At 37.1% G+C, this 21493-nt stretch overlaps 1 protein-coding gene across 45 annotated transcripts in view; it reads right to left on the bottom strand.

The window, feature by feature from the left end:
• Positions 1 to 21493, bottom strand: part of PCM1 (pericentriolar material 1) — a 108657-nt gene that overhangs the window by 26204 nt on the left and 60960 nt on the right. For 42 of the 45 annotated variants that reach the window (XR_004440877.1, XR_004440875.1, XM_033226375.1 and 39 more), the window contains 5 exons: positions 20106 to 20278; positions 19636 to 19764; positions 15790 to 15910; positions 14097 to 14255; positions 12240 to 12376 (listed from right to left, as the gene is read on the bottom strand). Coding sequence is in view for 43 of the 45 variants with exons in the window: in XM_033226375.1 (XP_033082266.1) it covers positions 12240 to 12376; positions 14097 to 14255; positions 15790 to 15910; positions 19636 to 19764; positions 20106 to 20278 (719 nt within the window). In the remaining 2 variants the exon portion in view is untranslated. Of the gene's footprint in view, positions 1 to 12239; positions 12377 to 14096; positions 14256 to 15789; positions 15911 to 16323; positions 16820 to 19635; positions 19765 to 20105; positions 20279 to 21493 lie in introns of those variants that run through there. The other 3 variants (XM_033226637.1, XM_033226702.1, XM_033226695.1) reach the window with 2 other exon arrangements.

Below are 21493 nucleotides of genomic sequence, written 5' to 3'. Positions count from 1 at the left end.
CTTAGAAGTGCTAACAACTCTACTAGGAGGGTTGAAAGCTTAGAAGCAGCAGCAAAAGGACAGTAAGGCCATTTAGGAACTGTTGCAATTGCCCAGAAAAAGGCTAAGTGTTTCTGTTTTTAGATGGAATAATCTGGACACTCTCAGCTGACTTTTTCCTCTCAGTTGTAAAGTCAGATACTCTGCTGTATCTTCAGAGAAAGCAGCTTCTACAGGTGCTTTCTCAAAGATCTCTCTTCTCTCAAAACATTTCAAAAAAAGCAATTACTTCTGCTGAGGGAAGAAATATAAGCACACTGAAAGCAATTCTCTGTGGTACATGTCTTACCAAGAGAAGCAGGAGTACGTTATAAGAAACTAGCCCAGTGACAATGTATCTTGTAGCTTACCATATCTGGATGAAAAGAAAACAATTACTTTTCACTTCTAACTGTTAAAATTTCCATTTTAAATTAGAATGTAATGAGTGCCATCTCAGAAAGAAGTCCTGTCTTCCTATTCCATTTGTTGCACATGTCTCCATCTGCCCTGATCAATGTTATTAAATAAAATTAATAGTGCTGCTTACCAGTCTGATACTTTCAATGTTGATGGAAATATAAACTGGTTAGTTTCTCTGAAGGACAATTTAATATGTCTCAAAAGCTTTAAAAATGTTTATGACCTTTGAACTAAATATTTTATGTCTAAAAATTGTTTCTAAAGAAACAAAAGTAAACAGATTATCCTCAGTCATTGAAGAAGTGTTTATAATAGTGGAAAAGAAACCAGAATAAACACAAATATTTAACAATAGGGACTGAAAAATTAATTAATAGAAAATTGTATTCTATGACTACTTGACCTCATAGTAGCCATCAACATAACTAACTCCTTGCAGTCCTTCTTCGTCAACTCTGGCTCTGCTTTTGTACAACTTACAAATGCTGAATCACCTGGTCCCACATCCCCGTTGAAGGCCCCTGTCTATTCTCACATCAAATGACCTGGCTTTAGGCAGCACCTACATACTATAAACTACCTTATGTCTATCTCCAGCTGTGCCTGGAATTCGCTGAGTAACCAAATGACTACTTGACTGCTCTATGGTTGTCTAAAAGACAGTTCAATTTTAAAGTCCAAAATAAAACTCTGGGCTGGCACGGTGGCTCGAGCCTATAATCCCAGCACTTTGGGAGGCCCAGGCGGGTGCATCACTTGAGGTCAGAAGTTCAAGGCCAGCGTGGTCAACATAGGGAAACACCATCTCTACTAAAAATACAAAAATAAGCCAGGCATGGTGGCGCGCACCTGTAGTCCCAGCTACTTGGGAGGCTGAGGCAGGAGAATAACTTAAACCAAGGAGGCAGAGGTTGCAATGAGCCGAGATTGCGCCACTGCATTCCAGCCTGGGTGATAGAGTGAGCCTCTGTTTCAAACCACTGCCCCTCCACCAAAAAAGAACTCTTCATCTCCCCCTTCTCCCAAGCCTTCTTCATTTCAGTAAATCGTATTTCCTCCCAGTTTTCTCTATCTCTCGACATTCTAACCATTAGTAGGACCTACTGATTTCCTAACTATATCCCAATTATGTATTTCTTTACACCACCCATATCTAAGCTGGTATCATTTCTCTTCTGGTCTCACTGCACTCCTGACCCCCTTATAATCAATTTTCTAAAAACAAAGCAGACTTAGTTTCTCTCCTGCTTTAAACCTTCTAGGAGTTTCCCTTCAAACTTTGAACAAAGTCCAAACTTCTAATCATGGCCTGTAATATTTTACACAATTAGCCCTTGCCTCCCTTTCAACTTAGTCTCATACAAATATCCTCCAACCATATAGGCTTTCCCTTTACTTCCTTCAACATGTGAAGCTAATTCCTACCTTAAGGCCATTGCACTCTGTCTGGAATGATCCTGGTTTACACTGGCTCCTTAGTCATGTCTCTGCTTAAATGTTCCCTCATTAGAAGCATCCCCTGATCATCCAATATAAAACAGATACCATCATATTGCCAAATTTTAATTATGTGCGTGGCCCGTATCATTACCTGATATACAGTTACTTAAATGTCTTATATTTACTTATGTTACCTCAGTCTGTATTCCCACTCTAGCATGCAAGCTCCATGAGAGCAAAGGCCTTGTTCACTGCTAGGTCTGCCAAACCTGGCATTAAGTAGGCATTTTATAAATATTTTGGAATGAATGTTGTGGAACCATTAAAAAAAAAAAAAAAAGACAGGGGCGGAGCAAGATGGCAGAACAGAAGCCTCTACCAATCATCTTCCCCTTTTGAAAACACCAAATTTTAACAACTACACACCCAAAAAAGCACCATTATAAGAATAAAAACCAGGTGAGCAATGATGGTACCTGCTTTTAACTTCATATTGCTGAAAGGGGCACTGAAGAGGGTAGGAAAGACTGTCTTGAATTGCTGACGCCACCCCTCCCCCAACCCCAGGCAGCACTAACTGCAGCAGTGCAAGTGACTCCTTCTGCTTGAGGAGACGAGAGCAAGGAATAAAAAGGACTTTGTGTTGCATCTTGCATACCAGGTCAGCTCCAGCTACAGCAGGACAGAGGCAGAGTCGTGAGGTCCCCATTCCAGGCCCTAGCTCCAAGATGACATTTTTAGACACACTCTGGCCCAAAAGGAAATCCACTGCCTTAAACGGAAGGACCCAGTCCTGGAAGGCTTAATCTTGGCTTAATCTTAACCTGCTGACTAAAGAGGCTTTGGACCTTGAATAACTGACAGTGATACCCATGTAGTATGCCATGGGCCTTGGGTGAGACTCAGAGATGTTCTGGCTTGAGGTGAGGCCCAATGTATACTGAGCTGTGGTGGCTATGGTGAAAGATTCCTTCTGCTTGAGAAAAAGAGAGGAAAAAGGGGACTTTGGCACCTTACGTACCAGTGCAATCACAGTGGGGTAGAGCACCAAGCAGGATCTTGGGATCCACAATTCAAGAACTTGGCACCTGCCCTGGGCCAGAGGAGAGCCCACTGCCCTGAAGGGTGAGTCCCAGGCCTGGCAGCATTCACCACAAGCTGACTAAAAAGCCCTTGGGCTTTAAAAGAATGTTAGCAGAACTCATGGGCTGGTAGCGGTGGCGGTAGCCACCAGGAGAGGCTCCTCTGCCTATGGAAAGCAGAGGTAAGAGTGGGAAGGACTTTGTCTTGTGGCTTTAAGGCCAGCTTAGCCACAGCAGGACAGAATACCAGGTAGATGTCTAAGCTCAAGGATGGTATCTGTGGACCCTATGGGGACCTGGGGGAACTCACTGCCCTGAAGGGAAAGACACAAACCCGGCTGGCTTCCCCACCTGCTAATGGTAGGAGCCCTAGGGCCTTGAGCGAATTTAGGTGGTAGTCAGGTAGTGGTTACAGAGGGTCTTGGGCAAGCCCCAGTGCTGTGCTGTGCTGGCTTTAGGTATGACCCAGCATAGTCCCAGGGGTAGTCACCAAAGAGGTACCTCCATCACCCCATCTCCAGCTCCAGGCATTTCATAATAGAGATGCCATTTATTTGAGAAAAAATAAAGGAAGAGAACAAAAGTTTCCGCCTGGTAATTCAGAGAATTATTCTGGATCTTATCCAAAATCACCAAAGTGGTACACCTCTACGAGTCGGCAAAAACCACAGTGTTTTTGGGCTTGGGACCCAAGTCCCTTTGAATACCTGGAAAGCTTTCCCAAGAAGAATGGCACAAACAAGCCCAGACAGTGAGGCCTACAAAAAATATCTAACTCTCAATGCCCAGACACCGACAAACATCCACAAGCATCAAGGTCATACAGAAAATCATGACCTCAACAAAGGGACCAAATAAGGCACTAGTGCCCAACCCTGGAGAAACAGAGAGATGTGACCTTTCAGACAGAGAATTCAAAATAGCTGTTTTGAGGAAATGCAAGATAACACAGGAAGGGAATTCAAAAAAATTTTTTTTTCATGCTAGAGTGCAGCGGCACGAGCTTGGCTCACTGCAACCTCCACCTCCCGGGTTCAAGCGATTCTCCTGCCTCAGCCTCCGGATGGCTGTCATTATTAGGTGCGCACCACCATGTCCAGCTTTTTTTTTTTTGTATGTTGTGGTAGAGGCAGGGTTTCACTGTGTTGAACAGGCTGCTCTCAAATTCCTTACCTCAAGTAATCACCCGCCTCGGCCTCCCAAAGTGCTGGGATCACAGGTGTGAGCCATAGCACCTGACTGGGAATTCAGAATTCTGTATTCATAGATCAATTTAATAAACAGATTGAAATAATTTAAAAGAATCAAGCAGAAATTCTAGAGCTGAAAAACGCAACTGACATACTAAAGAATGCATCAATCTCTTAATAGAATTGATCAAGCTAAATAATTAGCTTGAAGAAAGGCTCTTTGAAAACACAATTTGAGGAGACAAAAGAAAAAAAATAAAAAATAAAGCACACCTACAGGATCTGGAAAATAACCTCAATAGGACAAATCTAAGTTATTGGCCTTAAAGAGGGGTAGAGAGAGACAGAGGTAGAAAGCTTAACGTTCAAGTACAAGAAGGTTACAGAAAACCAAGATAGTTTAATTCAAATAAGACTATCTCATGGCATTTAATAATCAAACTCCCAAACATCAAGGATAAAGGTCCTTAAAAGCCGCAAGAGAAAAGAAAGAAACGACATATAACAGGGTTCCACTGTATCTGACAGTAGACTTGCCACTAAAATCCTTACAGGTCAGGAGACAGTGTCACGACATATTTCAATTGCTGAAGGAAGAAAACTTTTACCCTAGAATAGTATATCCAGAAAAAATATCCTTCAAACATGAAGGAGAAATACCTTCCCAGACAAAAGCTGAGGGATTTCATCAACACCAGACTTGTCTGACAAGAAATACTAAATATTAAATACCTTCTTTCCATCTAAAAGAAGACATTAATGAGCAATAAGATATCATGTGAAGGTACAAAACTCACCAGTAACAGAAAGTACACAGAATATTATAACACTGTAATTGTGGTGTGTAAACTACTCTTAAGTGGAAAGACAAAATGATGATCAATATAAAATCAAATACACATATATCAATATAAAATATATATTATCAATATAAAACCAATCAAAAATAGTACAACAACTTTTCAAGACATAGTACAGTAAGATATAAAGAGAAACAACAAAAAGTTAAAAAGCAGAGGAACAAAGTTAACATTTACATGAGTTTTCATTTTGTTAGCTTGTTTGTTATGCAGTCAGTGTTATCAGTTTAAAATACTGGGTTATAAGACAGTATTTGCTATCCTCATGGTAACCTCAAATCCAAAAGAATATATGTAACAGACATGAAAACAATAATGCATGTTAAAAAACAAGAAAAGCCTGAGCAAACCAAACCCAAAATAGAAGAAATAATAAAAGATCAAAGCAGAAATAAATGAAATTGAAATAAAGAAAACACAAAAGAACAACGAAACAAACAGTTGGTATTTTAAAAGATACATAAAATTGGCAAACCATTAACCAGACTAAGAAATAAAAGTAAAAAAACCCAAATAATATCAGAGATGAAAAAGGAGACATTACAACCAATACCTCGGAATTCAACAACACATTAAAAAGACGATCCATCATGACCAAGTGGGATTTATCCCAGGGATGCAAGGATGGTTCAACGTAGTTAAATCAATCAATGTAATATATCTTGTCAACAGAATGAAGGACAAAACCCATATGATCATTTTAACTGATGCTGAATAATCATTTGATAAAATTCAACATCCTTTCCTGATAAAAGCCCTCAAAAAACTGGATATAGAAGAAACATACCTCAACATACTAGAAGCCATATACAACAGACCCACAGCTAGTATCATACAAAATGAGTAAAAACTAAAACCCATTCCTTTATGATCTGGAACACAATAGGGATGCCCACTTTCACCACTGTTATTCAACACAGTCCTGCAAGTCCTAGCTAGAGTAATCAGACAAGAGAAAGAAATAAAGGGAATCCAAATTGGAAAGGAAGAGTCAAATTATCCTTGTTTATGATATATATAATCTTATACTTGGAAAAGCCTAAAGACTCCACAACAATACTATTAGAACCGATCAACAAATTCAGTAAAGTTGCAGCACATAAAGTCAACACACAAAAATCAGTAGCATTTCCATATGCCAACAGTAATCTCATTTACAACAGACACAAATAAAATTAAATATCTAAGAATTAACCAAATAAGTGAAAGATCTCTACAATGAAAACTATAAAACACTGATGAAAGAAATTTAAAAAGACACAAAAATGGAAAGATATTCCATGTTCATGGATTGGAAAAATCAATATTCTTAAAATGTCTCGGAATAGGAACAGCTCCAGCCTCCAGCTCCCAGCGTGAGCAACACAGAAGACGGGTGATTTCTACATTTTCAATTGAGGTACCAGGTTCATCTCACTAGGGCATGTCGGACAGTTGGCCCTGGTCTATGAGTGCAGCCCAACCAGCGACAGCTGAAGCAGGGCGAGGCATCGCCTCACCTGGGAAGCGCAAGGGATAAGTGAATTCTTTTTCCTAGCCAAAGGAAATTGAGACACACAACACCTGGAAAATCGGGTAACTCCCACCAGAGTACTGCGCTTTACCAAGGGTCTTAACAAACGGCACACCAGGAGATTATATACCACACCTGGCCCAGAGGATCCCACGCCCACGGAGCCTCCCTCATTGCTAGCACAGCAGTCTGAGATCTAACTGCAAGGCAGCAGTGAGGCTGGGGGAGGGGCGCCTGCCATTGCTGAGGCTTACGTAGGTAAACAAAGCCACCGGGAAGCTCAAATTGGGTGGAGCCCACAGCAACTCACGGAGGCCAGCCTGCCTCTGTAGACTCCTCCTCTGGGGACAGGGCATAGCTAAAGAAAAAGCAGCAGAAACCTTGGCAGAGGTAAATGCCCCTGTCTGACAGCTTTGAAGACAGCAGTGGATCTCCCAGCACGGAGGTTGAGATCTGAGAACGCACAGACTGCCTGCTCAAGTGGGTCCCTGACCCCTGAGTAGCCTAACTGGGAGACATCCCCAACTAGGTGCAGACCGACACCTCACACCTCACACGGCAGGGTACACCCCTGAGATGAAGCTTCCAGGGCAACAATCAGACAGCAACACTCACTGTTCAGCCATATTCTATCTTCTGCAGCCTCTGCTGCTGACACTCAGGCAAACAGGGTCTGGAGTAGACCTCAAGCGAACTCCAACAGACCTACAGCTGAGGGTCCTGTTAGAAGGAAAGCTAACAAACAGAAAGGACACCCACACCAAAAAGCCATCAGTACATCACCATCATCAAAGACCAAAGGCAGGTAAAACCACAAAGATGGGGAAAAAGCAGGGCAGAAAAGCTGGAAATTCAAAAAATCAGAGCGCATCTCCCCCTCCAAAGGAATGCAGCTCATTGTCAGCAATGGAACAATGCTGGATGGAGAATGACTTTGACAAGTCGAGAGAAGAAGGCTTCTATCGATCAAACTTCTCAGAGCTAAAGGAGGAACTACGTAACCAGCGCAAAGAAACTAAACACCTTGAAAAAAGAATAGATGAATGGATAACTAGAATAATTAATGCAGAGAAGATCTTAAAAGAACTGATAGAGATGAAAACCATAACACGAGAAATACGTGACAAATGCACAAGCTTCAGTAACTGACTCGATCAACTGGAAGAAAGAGTATCAGTGACTGAAGATCAAATGAATGAAATGAAGCGAGAAGTATAGAGAAAAAAGAGTAAAAAGAAATGAACAAAGCCTCCAAGAAATATAGGACTATGTGAAAAGACCAAATCTACGTCTGATTGGGGTGCCTGAAAGTGACGGGGAAAATGGAACCAAGTTGGAAAACACTCTTCAGGATATCATCCAGGAGAACTTTCCCAACCTAGAAAGGCAGGCCAACATTCAAATTCAGGAAATACAGAGAACGCCACAAAGATACTCCCCGAGAAGAGCTACTCCAAGACACATAATTGTCAGATTCACCAAAGTTGAAATGAAGGAAAAAATGTTAAGGGCAGCCAGAGAGAAACGTCAGGTTACACACAAAGGGAAGCCCATCAGACTAACAGCAGATCTCTCAGTAGAAACTCTCCAAGCCAGAAGAGAGTGGGGGCCAATATTCAACATTCTTAAAGAAAAGAATTTTAAACCCAGAATTTCATATCCAGCCAAACTAAGTAACATAAGTGAAGGAGAAATAAAATCCTTTACAGACAAGCAAATGCTTAGAGATTTTGTCACCACCAGGCCTGCCCTACAAGAGATCCTGAAGGAAGCACTAAACATGGAAAGGAACAACAGGTACCAGCCATTGCAAAAACATGTCAACATGTAAAGACCATCGATGCTAGGAAGAAACTGCATCAACTAGTGAGCAAAATAACCAGCTAATATCATAATGGCAGGATCAAGTTCACACATAACAGTATTAACCTTAAATGTGAATGGACTAAATGGTCCAATTAAAAGACACAGACTGGCAAATTGGATAAAGAGTCAAGAGCCATCAGTTTGCTGTATTCAAGAGACCCATCTCACATGCAGAGACACACATAGGCTCAGAATAAAGGTATGGAGGAAGATCTACCAAGCAAATGGAAAACAAAAAAAGGCCGGGCGCGGTGGCTCAAGCCTGTAATCCCAGCACTTTGGGAGGCCGAGACGGGCGGATCACGAGGTCAGGAGATCGAGACCATCCTGGCTAATACGGTGAAACCCCGTCTCTACTAAAAATACAAAAACTAGCCGGGCGAGGTGGCTGGCGCCTGTAGTCCCAGCTACTTGGGAGGCTGAGGCAGGAGAATGGCGTAAACCCGGGAGGCGGAGCTTGCCGTGAGCTGAGATCCGGCCACTGCACTCCAGTCCGGGCGACAGAGCGAGACTCCGCCTCAAAAAAAAAAAAAAAAAAAAAAAAAGAAAACAAAAAAAGGCAGGGGTTGCAATTCTAGTACCTGATAAAACAGACTTTAAACCAACAAAGATCAAGAGACAAAGGCGGCCATTACATAATGGTAAAGGGATCAATTCAACAAGAAGAGCTAACTATACTAAATATATATGCACCCAATACAGGAGCACCCAGTTTCATAAAGCAAGTCCTTAGAGACTTACAAAGAGACCTGGACTCCCACACAATAATTATGGGAGATTTTAACACCCCACTGTCAACATTAGACAGATCAACGAGACAGAAAGTTAATAAGGATATCCAGGAATTGAACCCAACTCTGCACCAAGCACACGTCATAGACATCTACAGAACTCTCCAACCCAAATCAATAGAATATACATTCTTCTCAGCACCACATCACACTTATTCCAAAATTGACCACATAGTTGGAAGCAAAGCACTCCTTAGCAAATGTAAAAGGACAGAAATTATAACCAGCTGTCTCTCAGACCACAGTGCAATCAAACTAGAACTCAGGACTAAGAAACTCAATCAAAACCGGTCAACTACATGGAAACTGAACAACCTGCTCCTGAATGACTACTGGGTACATAACGAAATGAAGGCAGAAATAAAGATGTTCTCTGAAACCAATAAGAACAAAGATACAACATACCAGAATCTCTGGGACACATTTAAAGCAGTGTGTAGAGGGAAATTTATTCCTCAAGGATCTAGAACTAGAAATACCATTTGACCCAGCCATCCCATTACTGGGGATATACCCAAAGGATTGTAAGTCATGCTGCTATAAAGACACATGCACACGTATGTTTACTGCGGCACTATTCACAATAGCAAAGACTTGGAATCAACCAAAATGTCCATAAATGACAGACTGGATTAAGAAAATGTGGCACATATATACCATGGAATACTCTGCAGCCATAAAAAAGGATGAGTTCATATCCTTTGTAGGGACATGGATGCAGCTGGAAACCATCATTCTCGGCAAACTATCACAAGAACAGAAAACCAAATACTGCATGTTCTCACTCACAGGTGGGAATTGAACAATGAGATCACTTGGATACAGGAAGGGGATCATTACACACCAGGTCCTATTGTGGGGAGGGGGTGGGGAAAGGGATAGCATTAGGAGATATACCTAATGTAAATGACGAGTTAATAGGTGCAGCACCCCAACATGGCACATGTATACATATGTAACAAACCTGCATGCTGTGCACATGTACCCTAGAACTTAAAGTAAAAAAAAAAAAAAAAGTCTGTACTCCCCAAAGCAATCTACAGATTCAATGCAATTGTGATCAAAATACCAATGACATTCTTCACAGAATTAGAAAAAAGAATCCTAAAATATATATAGAACCACAAAAAAAACTCAGAATATCCAAAGCAATCCTGAGCAAAAAGAACAAAACTGGAAGAATCACGTTACCTGCCTTCAAATTATACTACAGAGTTATAGTAACCAAAATAGCATGATACTGGCATAAAAACAACAGAAACATAGACCTATACAACAGAGAACTCAGAAACAAATCCACATACCTACAATAAACTCATTTTCAACAAAGGTGCCAAGAACATACACTGGGGAAAAGACAGTCTCTTCACAGTAAATGGTGTTGGGATAACTGGATATCCATAAGCAAAAGAATGAAACTAGACCTCTATCTCTCACCATATACAAAAGTCCAATCAAAATGGATTAAAGACATAAATCTAAGACCTCATACTATGAAACTACTATATGAAAACAGTGGGGAAACTCTGCAGGACATTGGTCTAGGCAAAAATTTCTTGAGTAATATCCCACAAGCACTGGCAACCAAAGCAAAAGTAGACAAACAGGATCACATCAAGTTAAAAAGCTTCTGCACAACAAAAGAAACAACAAAGTGAAAAGACAACCCACAGAATGAGAGAAAATATGTGCAAACCATCCATCTGACGAGGGATTAATAACCAGCATTATATAAAGAGTTCAAACAACTCTATAGGAAAAAATCTAATAATCTAATTTAAAAATGTGCAAAAGATCTGAATACACATTTCTCAAAAGTCGACATACAAATGGCAAACAGGCATATAAAAGGTGCTCAACATTGATCACAGAAATGAAAAATCAAAACTACAACAAGAAATCATCTCACCTCTGTTAAAATGGCACTTATCCCAAAGACAGGTAATAACAAATGCTGGTGAGAATGTGGAGAAAAGAAAACTCTCATATACTGCTGGTGGGAATGTAAATTAGTACAACTCCTCTGAAGAACAGTTTGGAAGTTGCTCAAGAAACTAAAAACAGAGCTACAGCTACCATATGATCCAGCAATCCCACTGCTGGGTATATACAGAAAAGAAAGGACATCAGTGTATTAAAGGGGTATCTGCACACCCATGTTAGTTGCAGTACTGTTCACAACAACCAAGATTTGGAAGCAACCTAAGTGTCCATCAACAGATGAACGGATAAAGAAAATGTGGTACATACACACAATGGAGTACTATTCAGTCATAAAAAATAATGAGACCTTGTCATCTGCAACAACGTGGATGGAACTGGAGGTCATTATGTTAAGTGAAGTTAGCCAGGCACAGAAAGACAAACTTCTTTCTGTTTGTCTTTGTTCTCACTTGTGGGAGCTAAAAATTAAAACAATTTAACTCATGGAGATGAAGTGTACAAGGATGGTTACCAGAGGCCATAAAGGGCAGTAGAGAATAGGGGAGATGGTTAATGGGTACAAAAAGTAGAATGAATGAATAACATGCATTATTTAATAGCACAACAGGGTGACTATAGTCAATAATTTATACATTTTAAAATAACCAAAAGAGTATAACTGGATTGTTTGCAACACAAAGGTTAAATGCTTGAGGGGATGGATACCCCATTTACCATGATGTGATTATTACATATTGCATGCCTATATCAAACTATTTCACATACCCCATAAATATATACATCTACTACTCACAAAAATAAAAAATAAAATAAAATAAAAATAAAGGTAATAAATCCTGAAAAAATGCAGTAGAAAAATAATGATCTAGAAAAAAGTTTATGGTACAGTAAATGAAAAAAGCAGAATATGCACATGTGTACAAAATATTACTGAAAGGTTTACAGAATGTTGGTATGGCAAGCAAAAAGTTGGTAGGGTAAAAAAATTATGGGTGGTAGTTTTTTTTTTCTTTTGTTTACCTATACCATTGAACTTTATCACAATAAGGTCTTTTGTACAAATTAAAAAACAAAATACAAAGTTTTGTTTATTTTTTAAAATAATTGCTTACCTTCAAAAAGGGAATGACTTCTTTCATAATTGCTTTAATTTGCCGGTCCAGCTGCTGAGTATCAATTCTAGGACATGGGACGGTAGAAACTTCACTTACAGGTTGTTGTGAACTATGATTTTCAATAATGGGAGTTTCTAATTTTTAAAAAGAAAATGATACATTAGCATAACAAAGCCTATTATGTATACATATATGCCTTAATGTTGAAATTTAAAGATTATTAAATTTTGATTTTATGCTAATACAAAGAAACATGTTTGTACTTTTAGCACCCCATCAATTAAAAGAAAGTAGTAAGAAAACCACTATTAGATATCACATATTTAAAATTTTTATATAGAATTAGTACTTCTAATCAATAAAACATATACCTTCTAAATCGAGTAACTGAAATCACAAAAATTCTGGAAGATAACACTGGAAAAATCCTTCTAGACAGTGACTTAGGCAAAGACGTCATGACCAAGAACCCAAAAGCAAATGCAATAAAAACAAAGATAAACAGATGGAACTTAAAGTTTCTGCACAGCAAAAGAAATAATCATCTGAGTAAACAGACAACCCACAGACTATGAGAAAGTCTTTGTAAACTATGCATCTGACAAAGGACTAATACCCACAATCTACAAAGAACTCAAATCAGCAAAAAAAAAAAAAAAAAAGACAACCCCATCAAAAAGTGGGCTAAGGCCAGGTGTGGTGGCTCACAACTGTAATCCCAGCACACTGGGAGGCCGAGGTGGGCGGATCACTTGAGACCAGGAGTTCAAGACCAGCCTGGACAATATGCTGAAATCTCATCTCTACTAAAAAATACAAAACTTAGCTGGGCTTGGTGGCACATGCCTATAATCCCTGCTACTTGGGAGGCTGAGGCATGGTTGAGCCTGGCAGGCAGAAGATACAGTGAGTTGAGGTTGTGCCACTGCACTCCAGCCTAGGCAACAGAGCAAGACTGTGCTCAAATTAAAAAAAAAAAAAAAAAAATAGTAGTAGTAGTAATAGTAGGCTAAGGATATAAACAATTCTCAAAAGAAGATATAAAAATGGCCATCAAACATATGAAAAAATGCTCAACATCACTAATTATCAGGGAAATGAAAATCAAAGCACAAACTACAATGTGATATCATACTACTCCTGCAAGAATGGCCACAATTTAAAAATAAAAAAATAATAGATGTTTAGTGTGGATGTGGTAAAAAGGGAACACTTCGACACTGCTGGTGGGCATGTAAACTAGTACAACCACTACGGAAAACAGTATGAAAATCTACCATTTGATCCAGCAATCCCACTGCTAGGTATCTGCTGAGAAGAAAAGAAGTCATTATATGAAAAAGATACTTGCATGTGCATGTTTATAGCAGCACAATCTGCAGTTGCAAAATATGGAATCAGTTCAAATGCCCATCAATCAACGAGTGGATAAAGAAAATGTGGTATATGTATGTATGTGCAGATATATACATATATTTATTTATACACCACAGCATACTACTTAACCACAAAAAGGAACAAAGTAATGGCATTCGCAGCTATCTGGATAGAGTTGGAGACCATTAATCTAAGTGATGTAACTCAGGAATGGAAAACCAAACATTGCACATTCTTACTCATAAGTAGTAGCTAAGCTATGAGGATGCAAAGGCATAAGCAGGATACAATGGACTTTGGGGTTTCAGGGGAAAGGGTGGGAAGCAGATGAGGGATAAAAGACTAAACACTGGTTACAGTGTATACTGCTCAGGTGATGGGTGCACCAAAATCTCAGAAATCACCACTAAAGAACTTATTCATGTAACCAACCACCACCTGTTCCCCCCAAAACCTACTGAAAACAAAAATATATACCTTCTAAATTATTAACTGTAGTACTTGCACCAGCACCATCTTCATCCTCAATAATCCTGCAGGTGCATCTCATATTTGAGTTACTTTCAGCCTCAGTCTTCATGCGCTCATACTCCCTCATTCTGGCTAATGCTTGATCTAAGTGAATCACGGTGTTACCTACATTTGGAACAAAAATATTTTCTGAGTATGTAAAAGTGAACTTTTTCATATACTCCTCAAAATGCATTAATAAAAAAAATGTCCAAATAAAAGGAAGGAAAATTAGCTTCAACAAGTTCTACACACTACACTACTTGAGTACTTCATATACATTATCAAACTTATTTAATCCTTAGAATAATCCTATAAAGTAGATGACATTACTTTTATTTGCAGAAAACTTAAGTGACTTGCTCAAGGTTTCACAAACAGTTCAATGTAGGAACAGGGCTTTAAACTTAGTTATCAAATTCTGAAGCCCATATTTATTTCACTACATTTTGCTGTTTCATTTAAACAATACAAGGAAATTCCAAAATGTCATGCAAATTCTGATGAAAACAATGCAACCTAAAGCAAGCAAATTAGGTAAGAAAAAGGCCTATCAATGACATTTCCCAATTCTACGTCTACTTCAGACACAGCTAGTGGTGCAGGATTGTAAGAAAAAAAAAATCAATAAATGAAAGAAAATACATAGGAGTCAAAGTATTCTGGCAACTCAGAAAGGGAGGGACAACCTAAGGGAAGAGGGCTGGCCAGGCATACAGTAATTTTTCTCTGTAATGGGATGAACTCAATGCAGACCCAAAAAAACATTTACTTAGAAGTCAGCTAAAGCTCAGTCCTCAATAATTACAATAAGCAAAAGGAACACTTTTGTTTGGGCAAACAGCAGAAATGTAATGATAGGGCAAGGCTAAGCCGTTTTCTTTATAGCGGAAAAATACGTTTGAAATAATCTAAATCTTCTCATCACGTGAACAAACACTAGGGTAACAGGACATTTACATTATTTTATGAACTAAGTGCCCCGGATGGCAGAATGACTGAATTCTCAGGTATCTTTTGATTGGCCACAGTCTAGAAATGTATCAAGTATCTATATATTTTTCTTTTCCTTAAATTTCCTTTCCAAGTCTAGGACTCGAGTTTTGTCTCCTTTGGGGTCTGGCAACCATCTAAACCTCTTTTGTTTTACAGCTGATGGAAGAGGAAAAAAAAAAACAAAACCAACTATGTGTTATGCCTGAGAGTTACTTGAGGTTTTTACTACAGATTATTTAAGAAATTTGACTGCTTACCTCAAATTACAAACTTAACATTTTTATTAAAAATATGATTAGATGAGGACTGCATTGTTCCCATGAATTAACTAGATGACCTTAAATGATGACCTTTCCTTTAAGGAAAAGGAAATTAACATTTTCTGAACTCAAGCAAGTTCCATTATATTTTGACAAAAACATAGCAAGGTAGGTAAGATTCCCATTTCCTTAGTATATGCAGAGAGTCAAAAATGTTGGATGATTTGTCCACAGGGTTAAGAGTCAGAAGATTTTAGATTTTAGACTGACAGATAATTAAGTCCATATTCTTTCAACCACACACACTTCACCTTTCTAGACTTTTGTTTCCCTATCAATGCAATTCAAAGACTGGACCAGATAAACTTAAAGTTGTTTTTAAGATTATAAAAAACCCTGCTTACCTAGATCATCTGTTGCAAAAGGCTCAAAATTTGATGATACAGACAGGACACTAGCATTATCAGCATCATTCTGCTCACTTATTTTATGTGTTTCTCTTTCAAAGTTCTTCTCAAACGTTTCCTAAGTTACAGTAAAACAAACAAACAAAAATCACTAGTACTTCTTTTAAGAATTTCATATTAGGGATTTAACAGAGATAACTATTTACATAAAATTGTACACCTAAAAGATATTCATAAGTTTCCTCAGTATTCTGTCCAAACAAGATGATAATATAACCAAAGTTATTAAATGTTGAATACAGAGTCACAGAGAACAGTAATATAAGTAGCCTTGCAGAATATTTGTTATTATATAGATAAACATACACAAAGACAGCTACTGATTAAATTCTAATTTGGCAAAGTTAACATTTTTAATTATTTCTATACTCTCAGGGACATTCTCCTATCTCCAAACGCTAACAATGTCTGGTAGCTTACTCTACCTGACTGTCTCACATCTCTAGAAAAAAATATCACAACATCATTTGCATTGTTTAAAATAAACTTTATTGAAATATAATTTATATATAATGCACTCACTTTAAAAGTACAGTTTGATGAGTTTTGACAAATGTATACACTCATGTAACCAGATTCCCTAAAGATAAAGACCATTTCCATTGGCCCAGGATGTTTCTTCACACCCCTCTACAGTCAATCTCCACCACACCCTACTCATGATTTCTATCACTGTAGATCAGTTCTGCTGATTGTAGAACTTCATACAAATGGAACCAGCCAGTATACACTCTTCATTGTCTGACTTCTTTCACTTAGTATGTTTCTGAAATGATTCCATGCTGTGTGTTTCAGAAGTTCATTATTTTTTAATGGCTGCATATATTCCACTGTATAGAAATACCACAGTTTGTTTATCCATTTATCTCTTGATGCTTCAGTTTGAGGCTATCATGACTAAAGATGCTATGAACATTAACGTACAGTGTTTTTGTGACACATATTTTCATTTCTCTTGGATGAATACCTAGAAGAGAAATTGCTGGGTCACATGCCACGTTTATGTTATTATAAGAAACTGCCAAACTGCTTTCCAAGTGGTTGTGCAATTTACATTCTCATAAGGACTGTGAGGGTTCCAACTGTTCCACATTCTCACCAACACTTCTTATTGTCAATCTTTTCATTTTAGCCATTCTCGATGTGAAGTGGTATTTTCTGTGGCTTTAATTTGCATACTAGCCATTCACATATCTTCTTTCATTAAGTGCCTGTTCAAATCTCTTGCCCAGTTTTTACTGAGTGGTAAGCTTTATATAGTCTAGATACCAGACAGTTGTCAGATGTACATACTGGAATTATTTTCCCATAACAGTATCTTTTGAAAAGCACAAAATTCCTACTTTTGTCAAGTCTAATTTATTAATTTCTTCTTTTATAGTTAGAGCTTTCTGTGCCCTAAGAAAACTTGGCCTATGTCAAGGTCATAATTTTCTCCCATTTTCTTTTAAAAGTTTTAATAGTGTTGGCTTTTACAGGACTTTAGGTCATGTCAAATTAATTTTGTTTATAGTGTGATAGTGGCAGGGTGTCTCACTTATATTTTGATTATGACATTTTACAGTTGTGTTCTTTCCCTTAACTACTGATCTTTTTAAAGTTTCCTATCTTCAATTATGAAATCAAAGATTCATCCCTGATTAAAGGAAATTTGGACATTAAGGAACATATTTTAGAAATAGGGAAACCATTTTTTTACTTCTTCAAGTAAGACTTGAAGACAGATGTGCTTTTACCATTTTATTATCATCAGGAGCAGGAGACACGAAGTGTGTTCTTCCTAAACCTCAATGTCTCCACTCCATCCTCCTTGACTTACAACTCCCAGATACCTAGTTTCACTTTCATTTCTCTCTTCCCTGGGCAAGACAGGTATCTCTTACACATCTTAAGATATCTTTGTAAAAGCTTCAGAAATGGAGCTCAAGAAGCATAGAAGCATCTAGAGAATGAGGCTCTAAATCTGCCCAATACAAAAAACACCACATGGCTATTTAAATAAAATTTAAAATTTAGTTCCTCAGTCATAATAGCTATGCTTCAAGTACTTGCTAGCATGTGGCTAATGACTGCAGTATTAGAAAATACAGACATAAAATAATTCCATCACTATAGAAAGTTCTACTGGACACTGCTGCTTCAGATCTGTGAGTATCAACACTGGATGTTGTGGTGCTGCTGATTAAACAGCATTAGTAAAGGGAAGATGTTGACCTTAATGCTGAGTTTTTTTTTTCGGAAGAAATATCAGATAACTGATTTACTTAATTAAAAGTAATACTAAACACAATTACTATCCCAAGTCCTTACATGTCAAGTAGTACAGTATCTTTAAATTTCATTTGACTTTAAAACCTTCTTAGGTTAACTTTATCCTAAATGGTAGCTCAACTTTCAAAATGTGCTATCAATGGTGCAAATCAATGTGCTCCAATCGCTTAAAATAAATCAAAGTAATGCTGCCTGTATGAAACTTGGATAAAAGTGAAAGCACTGGAATTAAGGATATAAAATTATTGAAAAATACGTCTAGGAATGGAGACTGTTCATTCTCTCTCAAGTTATTTCAATGCCCAATAAACCTTAATATAATTTAACATCTGTTTTTTATGTATTCAAGCAGATCGCATTTCATTTCCAACAAAAAGAAATACACAATTTTCAATTAGTTGTAATAACAATCCAAAGGAGCAAACACTTAAACACTACTTCACATTTCACATTGCAAACTTAATTAAAACCATGTAGTTTTTAGACACAGGTTTATGTTATAGTACTAAAGAAGTTAGAGTCCAGTGGGAAAACATTTTAAACACAAAAGATGAGCTAGGGAACTATTATTTTAAACATGAGAAGTTAAAGAGCAAAAATTCAGAAAAACTCAGAAAATTACTATATCTGAAGAGGCAAGACAATCCTTTGAGGAAACACTGTCTTCAGAAAAAATTTAGTATTAACACTTCAACAAAAGGCAGAAACAGTAACTTCCAACTCTCTACCTATAGCCGATATTTGCTCATCAACTATGGAACTCTTACCCACATAACTCCAGTTGCTAGAGTTGTCATAAAAAAAGGAACGTATTTGCTATCCCACGACCACATATAATATTTTACAATAAAAGCAAGGCCTGAACCTTGAAATAGGTGATTCCCAAACACCTAGCATATTATCTCCTCAGTATACTAGCAGTTTTCTCACTGTCATTCAATGATGTGCTAAATGCTATTTGGAGGACACAGCTTACTAAATTTATACCATTCTCCCCCAGCACTCTTCTCCATTTCCAGGTCCTTTTTATTCTATTCAAAATTTTCTCCATCAATTAGAATACATTAAATCACAAGTTCTTTCCTGGAAGACTTTTTGTCTAGGCTTTTTTTTTTTTAACCCAAAGACCTGATTTATCCTGTATTTATTCATTCAAGGGTTTTTACTATAATCTGATTGCTGTCTGTTTTACTGAATATCTTAAATAAATACAACATACATTTGTAAATGTCTTTTAAGAGTCAGCCTCTATATTGGGTAATAATGACATAAATATGGCTATCTTAAACCTCATAATCTATCACACATACATAATTTTTGGTGTCTGCTACCATATTTTGATTGCATATTATAACTTGCCCTCAAAATAAAATAACACATTATACCCAGGTTTTTAAAAAAGCTGAAAAACGAGTGTATTAGGTCTACCTACAATTTGACAATAACCTATTTAACTTTTATTTGCTGCATACTAAAATTATGTCTACAGTTCACTAATCATTATCAGCTTACATCATCAGTAGTAGCAAGGCTCTCACTAGGAGTAAGTTCTGAGTTTGACGCTATCCAAGTACCAGAGTTTACTGACTTTACATTTTCTCCTTTTTCATGGCTCTCAGAAATATGTCTGGATACTATGTCCTAAATAAGAAAATAAGATCATTATTTACATAAAACATACATGCTTAATCATTCATTTATATTACAGATTCAAAGGTAAAAGCAGATGGAAGGGAAAATGTACTGTTTCTACCCTCACAGGTTAAGTGTGAAGAAGAAGTAGACAAAACACTGAAAAGGTATTCAAAAAAATACTTTAATGCTACTTAAGCTATACAAAATTTTTAAACAAAATGTCAAGAAAGCACATAGAGAACAGACCAAAATTCATACGGTACATGCTTCAGTCTAAGAAAGCAACCAGATGTAATCATGAAGAAGGTGATAATAGGGTAGGAAAAATTATGTTAGGTACCAGATACCTGCAATGCATATAAAGCCCTCTGTCTCAAGTAGTCTGTATTAAGTAGCTGAAGCTCATGGAAGAGTTCAATAAGAAAATGTGGACGAGATTCATTTTGAGAAATTAATGTAGCTACTTCAGAATAAATAGTATCTCGCAAAGCTTCAAACATGGAAAAATCACTCCCAGTTTCTGGAATACATAAAAGACCAGAAAGTTAATATTGATGAAATACCTTCATGACAACTTTTATTAGCTAACATCATTACTCTCAGCTTTAAATTACCTAAAAATTGTATTTTAGACAATTCTATTTCAGAGCTTTTAAAGTAGAAAAGAAGCTTAATATTACCAAGATAAATAAAATCTTAAGATATCAAGATATGTATTTTATACTAAAAATAAAATGTTAATGCATGAATAACATTACCTAGCATTACTAAGAATCATATTTATTTCTGGTCATATAAAATATACAGAAAATATTATACATTTTATGGGAAACATCAGTGAAAATCTTTCAACACTTAGAAATAAGCTAAGTGCTCATTTCTTTTTTGCTTTTGCTAATATGAACTTCATTACAGAAAAGGAAGTTTGTATATTTTGTTAATGTTACAAAGAATAAACTGAATGTTGCCAATGAAAGCTACTAGATTAAGGTCTATCAAATATAGTCTAATTATCAAATCTCACACATCACAAAGAAAAGTGCTATGCTGATGAGTAACCAAATTTGTAACCTAACATAATAGGTCAATTTCACCACTGTGTCTTATTTACATACTCAGTGTATATTGGAGCACGCAAGTAACCCAACTGAAGTTTTCAGTTTCACAGAATCCAGGCATCACTCTTATTATTTAGCTACAATTTGGCTATATTTACTTGTTGATAACACAAAATTATCACACTCAAAGGTATCCAGTTATACCCTTAATTTTAAGAGGGCAAATTAGGAACTGTTCCCATTTTGAGTTGTCTATGGATAAAACATCTCAAAGTAGTTCTAGCTATCAAATTCTGTAAACTCTAGTTCAACAAAAGAACCACAAATAGCTAGTAAAATATTCAAGTTCTGCAAAAATCAATGATAAGTTTCTAAGAAAGAGAATTTAAAATATTGAGTATTTTAATATATTGTGCTTTCAAATAAGTATATATACAAGATTACAAAAACTCATTTTTGTGAGAGGGATAAAAAAATGCAAAAAGAATGTGCTCTAACAGAAAAATTTTCCACTATTCGGCTAATAATATCTTCAGGTCTCAATTTCCACAAGCATAAAATAATAACATAACTAATATAAGGTATTAATAGAAAATAATTATATATAACAAATATGCAATTTCCCTATTTTGCCTCAGTTACAGGTATAAAATGAAGTGATACACTAAGTTCTCCTA

This window comes from Trachypithecus francoisi, unplaced genomic scaffold (assembly GCF_009764315.1).
Source record: "Trachypithecus francoisi isolate TF-2019V2 unplaced genomic scaffold, Tfra_2.0 Contig01440, whole genome shotgun sequence".
Lineage (NCBI taxonomy): Eukaryota > Metazoa > Chordata > Mammalia > Primates > Cercopithecidae > Trachypithecus > Trachypithecus francoisi.
This window is presented reverse-complemented; position numbering and strand designations above follow the sequence as displayed.